The sequence below is a fragment of the Amphibalanus amphitrite genome, unplaced genomic scaffold (genome assembly GCF_019059575.1).
Source record: "Amphibalanus amphitrite isolate SeventyFive unplaced genomic scaffold, NRLGWU_Aamphi_draft 001035F_arrow, whole genome shotgun sequence".
NCBI classification, from domain to species: Eukaryota; Metazoa; Arthropoda; class Thecostraca; order Balanomorpha; family Balanidae; genus Amphibalanus; species Amphibalanus amphitrite.
Genome location: NW_024882529.1, coordinates 59308 through 72556, shown reverse-complemented (window position 1 = coordinate 72556; position 13249 = coordinate 59308). Strand labels below are relative to the sequence as shown.

The 13249-nt window shown below is 48.7% G+C and overlaps 1 protein-coding gene across 1 annotated transcript; it reads right to left on the bottom strand.

The window, feature by feature from the left end:
* Positions 1-2446: 2446 nt before the first annotated feature.
* LOC122369441 (N-acetylgalactosaminyltransferase 7-like) lies at positions 2447-12835 on the bottom strand. The gene is made up of 10 exons (XM_043344203.1): positions 12640-12835; positions 12012-12253; positions 11464-11630; positions 10919-11129; positions 10435-10611; positions 9887-10004; positions 7590-7715; positions 5881-6102; positions 5338-5562; positions 2447-5097 (listed from the first exon to the last, which is right to left on the bottom strand). Exons 1-10 carry the CDS (start codon positions 12748-12750, stop codon positions 4954-4956), a joined length of 1743 nt encoding a protein of 580 aa, XP_043200138.1. The 5' UTR covers positions 12751-12835; the 3' UTR covers positions 2447-4953.
* Between the last annotated feature and the right edge of the window lie 414 nt (positions 12836-13249).

Sequence of the window (13249 nt, the reverse complement as noted above, 5' to 3'; positions counted from 1 at the left end):
CATGAAACAGATTGTGTAATGGAAACAATGCTGTCTAAACGGCAAACGGAAAAAATAAGTTCGATCGTTAAATGGAATTGACAGAATTGGGCCTATTTTATTTAGGGGTTCAATGTTTCCATGCTCTATGTAAACTGGTCACCGTGCTTGCCATATCAGTTAAATTCATCGATCACTGTACGCCGGGTTAAATAAATAAATTCACTTGACATACCAGTACGACTTGCAATGAGCAAAAGAGCTACGCGGCTTGGACCAAAACGGTGAGGAGCCATTACTGCTTTGATGGCTAGTTTAGCCGATGACCATAACCATTCATACATTATTGGTGATTATCATATTGATTCCATTTTTAGGTATTGAGCATCCATGAGCACCCACGTCGGCGATGCGAATAGCGACGCCGGGACTATTTTGAGTGGGTCTGTGACGTCATTTGACGTCATGAGTAGGCGTGTGATACAACTTGGTGATTGGCTGCTCAGCTACCATGTTGATCCATTGGCAGTGTGGTGGGCGTCGATGAGGCTGGTTTCCGTTTCAAGTTGAAGGATATGGATGGATGGCCGTTCGCGAGTGGCTACGGGCCCATGGCTGTAAGTACCGTACGAGTAGTACCGTACGAGAAGTACCGTACGAGTATGTACATGCGGTACTGTGACGGAAGAATAGACGAATGATAGAATAGATGAGTGGGATTGGATATATAACAAAGTGAATGAATGGCTGAATGGCTGAATGAATGAATGAATGAATGAATGAATGAATGAATGAATGAGTGAATGCTTGAAAGTGTTTGAATGAATGAATGATAAAGGAATGAGTGAGGGACTGATAAAATTACATGAATAAGTGTGGTTGCTTGAATGATTAAATATTGAATAAAGGAAGAAGATAAAGGAATGGATAAATGAATGAATGAATGTCATGCAGTGGATAAGCTATATAGCTGAATATAAAATGTACTGCATTATTTCCAAACTAGCCGTTTCACGACATTCACACCAGTCTGTGCCTCTCCTTTCCTTCTCTATCCCCGCCACACTGCGTGATGTAATCGTCACGATGTCACTGTGCGTGACGCCGGTCACGGGGTCACGTCACTCACGCCGTCACGGCGGCGGAGCGTCACGAGCCGTCACAGGCGTCACAGCCGTGCCAGGTAGTGCAGGTCGGGTCAGAGGCGGTCACGGAACCGTTCACGAACTGAGTGAAGTTTGAAACAGGAACATTTCGAGTCACCCAGAGTCGTATCAGCTGGGTTATAGGATGTCTCATGGGCCGATGGAGATGCTACTAGCAGTGCGAGCCAAAAGATTGCACGATTGCACCCGTTGTAGCTGTATGCCCGTTCCATAGCCTCCAGATAATCTAAAAACTAGATCGCGGGTGACTCCAGCTCCCCTGACATAACAAATCTGACGTGACTTTTGTAGGAGACTGGTAAGGAAGTTTGTCAATTACTTGTACGTTTTTTTTTGCACGCTAACTATAATTCACACAGTTCAAATCGTGCTACGAGTTCCTGACCCCAGCCACGCCCCCTGAATCCACCCGAGTGACCTCTGTCACCGCTCCCCACAGTCTGCGTGACCGACGACAATATCGTCCCATCGCGACGTCAACGCCAATCTACCGGAGGGCGTCGGCACGTCACACGGGCGTCACTATTGTCTGCGGGCGGCGCGGCCGTGACGCGTCACACTCGCGTGCCCGGCGGCGGTTGTGCGCCCCATGCACTCAGCAGGAAAAGGTCGGGAGTGGTCGGGAGGGTCGGGAGGGTCGGGAGTGGTTGGGAGGGTCGGTAGACTGCGAGGCGGAGCGCGGCAAGTTCTGGATATTGATCGGAGTGCCGTGGGACGGGTGAGGTCGTCGTGCCAGGTACAGCGGCACGGGACGGTCGTTTTACGTAGATACGATTGGTAGACGTTGAGGAGGGGAGCGATTGGGATGTGAAGGCACTTGGAAGGTTGGTGATTGTTGAAGCATCTATTTCATATAGGTAGCATTCTATCAAGTATAGCGGTTCTGAAGTTGGCCTAACAATTCGCAGATTCGTATACCCGTAGACCTGGCAATGCTGATTCCCAGAGGCGATTCGAAAGAGAAGCGTCCTGCAGTTGACCAGTCATTGAGGTGCAGCATTATCATCCGTAAGTATCTTTGATAATTGATTCATATCCATATTCATATGACCGACCGTAAGAAGGCTGCTCCAAACGTATGAGCAAGTAAGAAATTTGAAAGCACAATAACTATTAAGTTGGAAAGCAAATACCATCAACTAGAAATAATGGTCCGCTCGCCCTGACGACAGCGACATCTACACCGTCCGGCGTCAGCGATCCGCCGTCTTATACCGACCCGCACCGATATATGTACCCCGACAGATGGTCAGCCACTGCACTCTGCCGACTACTTCGCTACTATAAAACAGACAACTGTGTCCAAACCCCAGTGAATGTATTATGCACGTATGGACTGAACCAGCATCACAACATATCACATGTCCGTAATTCACCGAACAAAACCCCGTGAAAACAACACAACATGCAAGCCCGAGCGTGAGTGACCAGCAGTGACAAATTACACATGAACAACATCCGTGGAAATCCACACCACGGTCCACGGGAATGGCTCCATCTATCAGCGATTTAAAATTCAGGCAATGAGCTAAACAAGACGGCAGGAATATCCGACAACATATGACGAGCGGCACTAGAATGGCCAAACCAGCCCGCACCAGCGAATTGCAACGACTCGACCCGCATTAAATATCCGACGTAAGGTCCACATACCTCCGCAATACTAGAGCACTTGCCAAAGACTGCTAAAACAAAACCCACTATCACACCATTGACTAGTAATCGTTGCCAAAAAGGACACTAATTTACTCAAGGCACTGATGATGTATCTCACTTGACTAATTTAACGACAAAACGGGATTTAAGTATATCTGACGGATAGATGGTCCAAGAAATGAGAACAAACGCAAAAAAGCAAACTGCTGTGCGTCGGTTTAAATGGAATGTGTCTTCCTAGTCCCACATCTGTTCCCCCAAGCGACCCAACCCCAGTTTGTGCCCAAAAATGCCCCAGATCACAGCAGTATCGATGCATCGAATACGCCTAGAGCAGCACATTCTGGCTACTATTATAGGCAGATATCGAGCTATGTAACAAAACCCAGCTGCTTATCTAACCAAACACCAGCAAAAAGATGACCAGCACCAACCAAAAAAATAGCTAAACCAAAACAAACACAAGTCATCTCAGCGACTAGACCACGTTACCAATCTCAGACATTTTCCCAAAGAGCCCTGCACAGGATATGCGCAACACAAGCCCAATTACAAACCAGACGATAGTACACAGCCCAGTGCTTATGGCTTGTGACTGCGGTGCTCAACGACCACTACAAACTCACAACAACGGAAAGCCTGGACCCCAGTGGCCCATCTGCACAGTACAAAACAACCCTGTAACTCCTTCCCCGCCCGGGCCGCCGCGATTGCGCTATGTGGAGCTCACTGAAGCCAGGCCTCTCGACATTATATATACCACTGCATAGTGTGGTCGAACTACTAACAGCGTGACTGCACATAGTAGCGCACACCAAACACTGACAGCTATAGGCACTATCAACGATGGACACGAGTGACTACAGGCACTACTGGCACTACTATACATATAGCGCTATCACTGACATATGATACTGGCACCGTGTATCAGCCCATCTCGCAGATGGCAAGCAATGGTCCAAATGTCTTGGCTCGAATACTATTCAGGTAGGTATTCTGAACGCACAGGACATGACCCTACAACGCCCGATGAAACCAATAAAAGCGACGGACACTCCATCACCAAAGCTTTGTGACTCGAATCTCAGTTCAGTGCAAAATTAACACTCTAAGTCTCAGCAGTAGCATCAGAACTCGGTGCTTCGCCCAAGTCTTTGTGCTATATGGTCAGAAATTTGCTCCCCGAAACATTGGCATAGTAGAGTGTCTCTTCCAGCATTATCGGTGCGAAACTCAGTCAGGTAAGGTTATAAGTCTTCAAATCAGATGATGTAAACTGACGTGACCAATTTTGAAGCGATTCAACATTTTCAAACATCGCCCGGTGTCTTTTAAGGAAAATAGCATGTGGAGAACAGCTGTTAGACAATGCAACTTACAACGACTATCAAATTTGTCCCTTATCACATCAGCTACGTATAAATAACCTGTTAAACAGATTGTTGAATTACGCGGTACATGCCACGAAAGCTCATTTTTATCACGCAAAACAGCATAACCGCCAAGTCGTCAAATTTTGAGTCTAGCGTTTTCCTCGACTATTGTACGCTTGCTGATTGGTTTGATAGCAAATGTATTGCTAGAGTTATGCAAATTTACCATGTCAGAACTTTGTGAGCTAATTCAGCCAGCAAAACCACGGACCCTGGCATGCTAAAATTAAAATGGTTAAGAAGACCGACTTTTGGAATTAAACAAAAAGAACCGGAGGTAAAACACACGTCTCAATACTCAGCCTCTAGACCACTGGCCTGGTCCCTGAACATTTACAAACCAATCTTGGATGAAAACATGACGGCATATTCACCCTACCTATCTACCACCACACCCCACAAGCCCTGTTCATAACCCTGAACCTCGTGTGATGCCCACTGCAAACGCATCCCTCCCAGCCCACCGTCACGATTCCCCATACCCCATGATTGACCGTACTTCGTACCCAGTGCCACCCGTCTCAACATTCACCTGAACTAAGCTCAGATCAGGCCGGCCACCCAGCTCTGCTGAGGTGTCTTCCAAGCTCAGCAGTAAGTAACTCAGCCCTTTTCTCAGTTATCTGTCTGATATACCTTGCCCCATTTGTGCGCACGTACTTTAGTTGCCTACTTTCCTCAATTCGGCTCAGCCATACATCAGCCCGGCTGTACCCAGCTTAGCTGTTGGCCCATCGCGGTTTGACCGTCCTCCAGGTCCATTTGAGGCTGCGTTCGTCCATCCCACAGTCTGCCAGCACTAGCCGTCTGTTTTCTGCCGAGAGGCACTTGTTCAGTGGGCGGTGCCACATCGCCTTTTTATCCTGCAGTGGGGAACAGAGGGAATTTAGCTTAGATAAGGCAGATATATGTGTATCTAAAACTGCGCTTCGCACACCGCAGCTTGCTAGCGAACGAATAGGAGCTTCAAGTTCATTCCACCAAAAACATTTAAGGGTTATACTTAAGTTAGTAGCTCCTGAAGTCAGAGCACAAAGGCATTTTCCCGCCTTCCCATTGAGACAATGTCAGGGCCCTGGACACACAGTCAGACTTTCTCTTACCTCGACATACTGCCAGGGTCCGTCCACGGTGCCCAGTCGACACACAGTCAGATGGACCTCCCCCTCCACGGCCTCCAGGCACCGCTCACCGGCTCCCAGCTGGCCTGCCAGGTTCAGTCTCAGCAGCTGAGAGCGGCCCTGGCCGTGACACGGGGACAGGCCGACGGCGCTGTTCACCGCCCGACCCATGGTGTCCACGCAGTGACCCGTCGAGCCGCTCACCAGCTGGGGAGATAGGACAGCATGTCAGGGGGAAGGAGGGATGATCACGTACATTGAATATACAATTCTACTGGAGGAAACGCCGAGCACAAAATAAACCTGCCAGACCCTCTCATTTTTTCTATATTATTTCACTGCTACCTAGATTCTCTTACTGCATTCTGGATTCTCCAAGTGACTCCTCTCTAGTTTTTTTTACTCCCCTTTGAATGCTTTCATTTCTTCACAGCTCCACTCACTGTTTCCTTCTTCAAAAACCATTGCGCCTCTACCCAGATCCTTTTACTGTTTCCCCCATCACCTTCCTCCACATGATCTCACCTCTCCCCAGTGTGCGTTGGGCGGCAGCTCGGGGAACCGTTTCAGCAGGTCGTAGGCCACCTTATCCATGTACCACTGGAAGCCGCGGCACTCGCGACTGTGTCGGAACTCGAGCTGTGCGCTCAGATCACCCACGTCCAGGTACTGCGCCAGGGGCTCCCGGGTGTAGAAGAACGCCTTGTGACGCTCGTCGAACCATGTTTCGATGACGCGCTTGTAATTCTGCCGTGGGAAAATAAGTGTAAGTCGGGGGCTGGACGCAAGATAGTGCGAGAGTTGCCAAGGTGGGTGCTTGTCTTCGTACAACGTGAAGTTACTTCGTACAAGTTAACTTTTCAAAGGTTGCAGAATTGCCAACTGGACGACTCTGCAACTCGAATCTGTGGAGCTGACATGCAGTTGCGCGCTGCATGTCAGCTCCACATATTTCTAAACAGTTCTTCACATGCGCCTCAATCGATAGAAAAAAAAACTACTCAAGTCGCCGACTTCCGGTAGGCGTGAACATCTCATGGGCAACTTCTCAGTAGCCATGAGGGCGGCGGCGGCGCGACTTCAGGGCAGCATTACCATGATATTGTTTTCTCGAGCAGCAGAACTCTCCGAGTCGTTCCAGCCGCCCAGAGCAGGGTTCCACGACCCCGGCCGTGCCGGAAGGAAAGACCCTCCTTCCGCCGACACTGAGAGTTTGAATTGAGTTCCGATGCGTTCAAAATTGATTTATGAATTGGGTCTATCAGTTGGTGCGACTGCTGATGCAGTTCCGGTTTTGAGAGAGGCTGACTATGGTCTGATTTGGACGGCGGAAGCACAATGATAGACGAGGACGAGGGATTGGTAAATGCACTGATTTCATTAGCGGAGTCGAATATGTTACTGTTCGGTAAATAGAACATATCAGTCTCCACTGGCTGACTTACAGGGTGATGCTATCCAAGTAGTTTCGCGTGAGCATTAGCATAAATGCTATTTTTGAGCCAACTATACAATGCAAAACCACTAAATTACTATTTTGATTTATAGGTATCGCACAATAGGTCACTCCACCGTGTGCCAGTTTTGAAACAGCATTTTAGACTGTGGTATCACTGGACCATTTTGGCGAGATATTTTTTCGTGATGCCAGCCAAATCATAACGCTGCATTAAAATCCATCGTCACAGACATAATCATATGAAAAAGAAGGCTTTTTAAGACAGCAAAGAAAATACTGAGGCATAGTATAGCACTATCACTTGACAGTCAAAATATTTACATAAAAATTCTATCATGAAATTATAGACCTTGACAACAGGCAATGCAAATACTTCGCAAGTCCGTCAGACCGGCATGATTATGCAAAATGAGCGCATAATGATTTAATTCAGAATGTTAATGAACGCTTAAAACGACCTCCAGCCGAATATACCGCTTGCCACAAATCAGGCTTTAAAGCGTCACAACAGTAATTGGTCCGGCATGACGCCATTACCACGCTATAAGGTCGTCACTCAAAGCTGTGTGAATAGCTGAGGATTTACTCACATTTTCAAGTTCTTTTCGATTAACATAATTATCGCAGGAATCGCAAAACGCACCTTAAAAAAACACCAAGAACATCTAGTGATTATGAAATGCACAAAGACACGAACTCAATGCATTCTACATGGTACATACTCCACATCACGGCAATCACCGACCGTCCAACGGACGGCGACTACGATACTCACAGTGAGGATGAGCGGTCCCTTGACCTTATCGGTGAGCGCGCCGAACGAGTAGGGCATGTGACCGCGATAGACGTGGCCGACCCGCGAGCAGGGCACCCAGAGAATAGAGCCGCCGCACTGCCATATCTGAGGGTTAGGGACGGCAGGGAGGGTCAGACCCGCGAGCAGGGCACCCAGAGGATGGAGCCGCCGCACTGCCATATCTGGGGGGAGGAGGCGGGGGGGGGGGTGGGGGCTGGGATTAGTGGTCTCAGGGCACCCATAGGATACAGCCGCCGCACTGCCATATCTATCGGAAGAGAGAGGCGGCGGGTTTGAGACCTCGCGGCACCCAGAGGATGGAACCGCCGCACTGCCATAACTGGGGAAAGAATGGAGGGGTTAGAGTGGCAGCGAAAGGGCAAAACAAAGTCGAAACTGGGATATCGGAAAAATTGGACTACGTCACGGGCGACAGATAAGAAGAGGAAGGAAGTCAAATGGAATCGAGGCAAGTTGATCACGCCTTTGTCGATGAAAGGCAAGTAAGTAGTAACCAAACAAAGCATTGTTTATCGTTAATTCAGATTTTTCAAGTTGTTCGACGTGTAGAATTTCAGTCATTATTGAAAATACACTGAACGTATCTTCAATCCTCGTAAACATGCCACACTGCAGGATATATGTCGAATACAAGACAAAACGCGTCTCCAATTGACCGATGCGGGGGGACATTATCGTTAGATGTCAATGGTCCGTGGGGACACGGGATATGTAGCCACTGATCAGCGTACGGTCAGGGCTAAACGCTGCCAATCACGACTCCTACGCACGATCAATGATAGTTGATCGGTGACATACAAGACGAGGGCAGACACACAAACAGGCAGGGTTTCCGGTAAAAAACGATGTTCTTTTTTCCCAAAAAATATGTAAAAGAAAAAAACTATCTCCACGCGCGATCAGCTAATATACTAACGCGCCCTTTCCCGGCTGCCGAGCCAAACAATCCGTGCCTCCTGCGCGGCGGCCTGCTCCGGTTGTTCCGGAAGCTCCACTCTGCCGAAAATGGCAGTGCTGCCGTAAATACCGGCACGTAAATGGACCGGCCTGGTGGCGGGGAATTTCATTAGCACTCCGACAGCGGCGACCACCGCGGCGGGTGTCTGGGGGCAGAGCGCGTGGGCGGAACAGCGGAACGGACTGCACCGCGGCCGGGCGCCGAGACTGGTGGTCAGGCGCGGTGGGATGGGTGGGTTAGGGGAGCTGGAAACATGCTATGTCAGCAACTTCAGCAAGGCTGGGGAATGGTTGTATACGGTCGTGTGGTTTTTAAATTTTGGCGGCGACATGGTATAGCGTTGTGAAGCCGTGAGAGAAAATTTGTCCGTCGTGACGATACCGAAACAAAGAAACTTCATGACAAATGCACTCTGAGAGATCAAACTGCCTGCATAGTCATGTAACATAAACGGGGAAAGTTGTTCAACAGTCCCAACTCATACAGCAGATGATTGAATCCAATCAGGCATTATGACGTAATTTTCGGCATCAGCTGAGACGGACGAACGATCCCAGATAAACACTGAAATCAAAGGGGAACTCCAGAGCGAACGCTTCATTCCGGATTCCCATTGCCAGGCGTCTGGTCTGGCACTGCTCAAACAAGTCTAGCTGACAATGAGCCGCCGTACGTGCCGATTCAGTGTTGACATTTCCTCAGCTAAGAACGCTTCGTGACGAGCATAATGCCTTGATTATAAATACCAGACTTAATCTACACCTCGGAAAAATTCTCATCAGACAGTAGGTTAATTGGCTTTACATTCTGCAAAGGTTACATGTAACAAATTAATACTTGCACACTGTGTAAGGTATTTTCAGCGCGCCTGAACAAAGCTCTAAGAATCCAGCACCCCCCCCCCCCCCTCCTCCCAACATCACCCTTGACATATTGATCGGCGTTTCCGACACGGGTCCTGTTTTAACTTTGCCGACACCGCGCCGGTAGTGGCTGCCACGGAGCACTATAGAACTCGGTAAGTTGTCATATTGTTGGAGCTCGGACGTCACAGCTGGGTATTCGACTCCTTTACATGGTCAGCACCACGCTTGACCAGTAGTTTAAAAACACGACATGGAAATAAAGGACAGCTAGGACAGCCAGGTAGACAAATAATCAATAAATGAAAGTAAAATAAAAAAAAATAAGAGTAAAGGGCGCAAAAATGCTTTCAGAGGCAAGCGCCGTTCCACATCCGTTCGTTTCACCATGTGTATTCCCTCATCCCACGGCAGTAAGACCCCGCCGTTCTCACCTTGAATGAGAGCTCGAAGTTCTCGGCTCCCCAGGCCAGCAGGCCGGGATCGTACCCTCCCAGCTCCAAAAAGTAGGAGCGCTCGATGGCAAACAGACCACCGGCATGGGTCGGAGACCTGAGAGTACAGACACAGGGGTCAGTCATTTCTACCGGGAATACAGGCCATCCTACTGCTGCCGACACAGTCGCTGAGCAGGCAGCGGTGGCGGGGTGAGGAGACGCTAGCGACATCTCGATGGTGAATAGTCGCGGCAGCTGCTGAGGATAGTTCGGTTGTCGGTATGCATTGATGGGTTATTTACTCAATAGTTTTTATACAGGTCACCAGCAAATCCCTTTCAATCAAAAAACAGTTTCATTCGATACAAATTTTCAATAAATATTTTCAATCTGGGGGAGAGTTACTTACAACATTAAAAAAAAAACATAGGCACCTTCCCTCCAATTCCCCGTCCCCATCTGCCCCCACAACTCCCCCAACCCTCCTTCCACGTACCGTACGGTTACACATTCCACGCGTGACCTTCCCCGTATCTCCGACTCACCTGTACGGCTCAGAAATGTGTTCGTGTCGCACCGCCTCTTTGACCGGCACCGGCGCCTCCTTGTACAGCATACCCCACTCGAAGATGCCACGCAGCACAGAGGTGCCCGGGTACACGGAGCGGTAACGGAACGTGCCGTGGTCGATACCGTCTATGATCGGAACCGTCATCGTATGTCTGAGGGGGAGAGAGGGTGGGTTGAAAAAGAGAACGTCTAATCACGAGTACAAGCTGTCATTTCAGCCGTCGCATAAAATTATAGCATTTTACCCTGGTAATCAGGCGATGTAACGTTGTTTCTGCTAGAATCATGTTGCTCAGAGCTAGACGCTATGATACCTGTTACTGCTAGAACTGAAGCGTCAAATGTCTGCTTTTTTCAGGTAAACTTCATTGTGCTCACTCACTCTCTCAAAGGCCACCCATCTTTCTCAGGTTCCCTCGATCTCTCAGCACCCCTCCCCCACGCTCTGCCGGTCCTCACCTGTCCCCCAGTATGGGCGCCAGCAGCGGCGGCAGCCAGTTGGTGTTGACCTCGCAGTGGGCGTCCAGGAACACCACCACGGCACCAGCAGCCAGGCGCGCGCCACGGTTACGGGTGCGGATCAGTCCCTCCCGCTCTGTGTTACGGTGGAGGCGGACCCGGCCGGCGAAATGGGCCGCTATGTACCGCTCCAGGGGCTCCCGCAGGTCGGCTGCCGGAGGAACGGAACGGAGGGGTTAGAGAGGGGTGAGGAGCAGATTTGGTCGTGCTTGACATCAGATAAAAAGAAAAGTACTTAAGTGAGGAGTGAACGAGATAAGAACAGCAAAAGACCACACTTTACCACAAAGTACGCTCCATGCAGAGAATACAGCACGCGCCATGAAAAGCGGATAAATAATAATCGAAGTACGAGTAAAATTAAATGAGAAGGCCGATAAGTGACCAAGACCTAACCACGGAACGAGCAGCAGTCAGCACCCGTACCGTTCCGTGTCATTTATCCGTTTCCGTGAGGCCATTTCCGTCCTGCCCGCGATACCCACCTTTATCACTGAAGTCGTCTACGAGCAGCACCTCCCGGAGCAGCTGGCGGGGGCTGCGGTTGATGACGCTGTGCACGGTACGCATCAGCACCGAGAGGCCCTCGTTGTGGAACACGATCACCACCGAGGCGTCCGGCAGGCCCAGCGGGTAGTGCCAGAACCGGCACCTGACGGGGGAGGGGAGTTAGAGCACGAGCGGCCTGCCGCCAGATTCCGTCACTCCGTCAACTCTCGCCGGTCATTTTGTCAGTCATTTTCTGTCATTTTGTCAGTCATTTTCTGTCATTTTGTCGGTCATTTTCTGTCATTTTGTCGGTCATTTTCTGATCTTTTACGGTAGCTCCCGGTCAGTTCATTTTTCCGCTTAATCCTGTCTCACTCATCCATCTCCCCGAAAACTTCTTACATGCAGATTCTATGACTTTCCTTGCCCACATACCCATCATCTTTCCCTACCATCTGCCCACCATCCTTCCCTTCTCTGCTCTCATACTCCATCCCGCAACTCTCAAGCCTGCCAAGTGCCATATCTACCACCTCGCACTCACTCCGGGTGCCGGGTGTCACGGACGGTCCGGTTCGGTGATATGGCGTTCGACACTGCCATGTTCATGCCGTACTCCGACTCCGATCTGGGTCCGCCGCTGGAGCCCGGTGGCAGGGAGTAGGCCTCCCCACCCTCGCCCGGTCCCGAGACCGGCTCGGACAGCGCCGGCTCAAAGTTACCGAGCACGCCGGGCCGGAGCACGGGCGCCGTGGAGGCGTCCGGGTCGAACAGGCCAGGGTCATCCTGAGAGAAAGAGGGGGTATAGTCAATGCAACAGTTGGTAGAAGAGAAGGCTGAAGGGTAGCTATTACACATGTGCTACTAAGGAATAATTGAATCCAAGCACATCATTATCACCATATATGCTATCAAAAGTGACCTACTTCTTTTTCTGTTTAGTGCACTGAGGGGAAAAACAAATGCATACTTTAAACTGAAAAAGCTCTTTGGAATAAGATAATGTAATTCAATTTTAAGATCAGCAGCAGCAGGAACACAAGATCTACTGAAAAAAATGCAGAATGCAGTTTACACTTAATTATGTATACAAAGCTGAAAAACGATGAAATGGATCCACAAGGAGATGACAAATTGCCATACAACTTAACTGCTGAAGAGTGGATATTTACCTGCAAACTCTGGGCATGAAAAGATGAAAGAAAATAAAGAATGGTAATAACACCAACCAATGCACATAACAATAAAATTATTCTAGATGGGTGAAATTGTAGGACATTCATGCTAAAATTACACTTGTTGAATAATGATGAGGGCCAAATGGAAGAAGGCCTGTCTGTCTTCTAAAATGCTTTGCTGCACAATCTGAAAGAGAACATTCATTGGTTAGTAAGAAGAAGAACAGCCTATGATATTAGTAGAGTAATCAAGTCTATCTATGCTATACCTGGTCAATGTATCCAGTAAATCAAGATAAACGTATCTGTTTGAATATCAATATGTTGCTCCAGCATTCCCATTTCTACATATGTATTCTAGAAGAACTAAATTGCACAATCAATAGCTCAGTTGGACAAGCTAGACTTCTGGAATAAAAACATAAAGGCATCAATAATTTGATAATGGTGGGAGAGGAGTATGATCATGTATTGGCATGTTATCAATTTTTGATTTTTTTTTGTGTCACCAGTGTAACGTTCTTAAGATATCAGATAACGTAAGACGATGATATGTATTCAGTAATGTCAGATATTATACAGCACTGACCAACCCTAGCTCGGG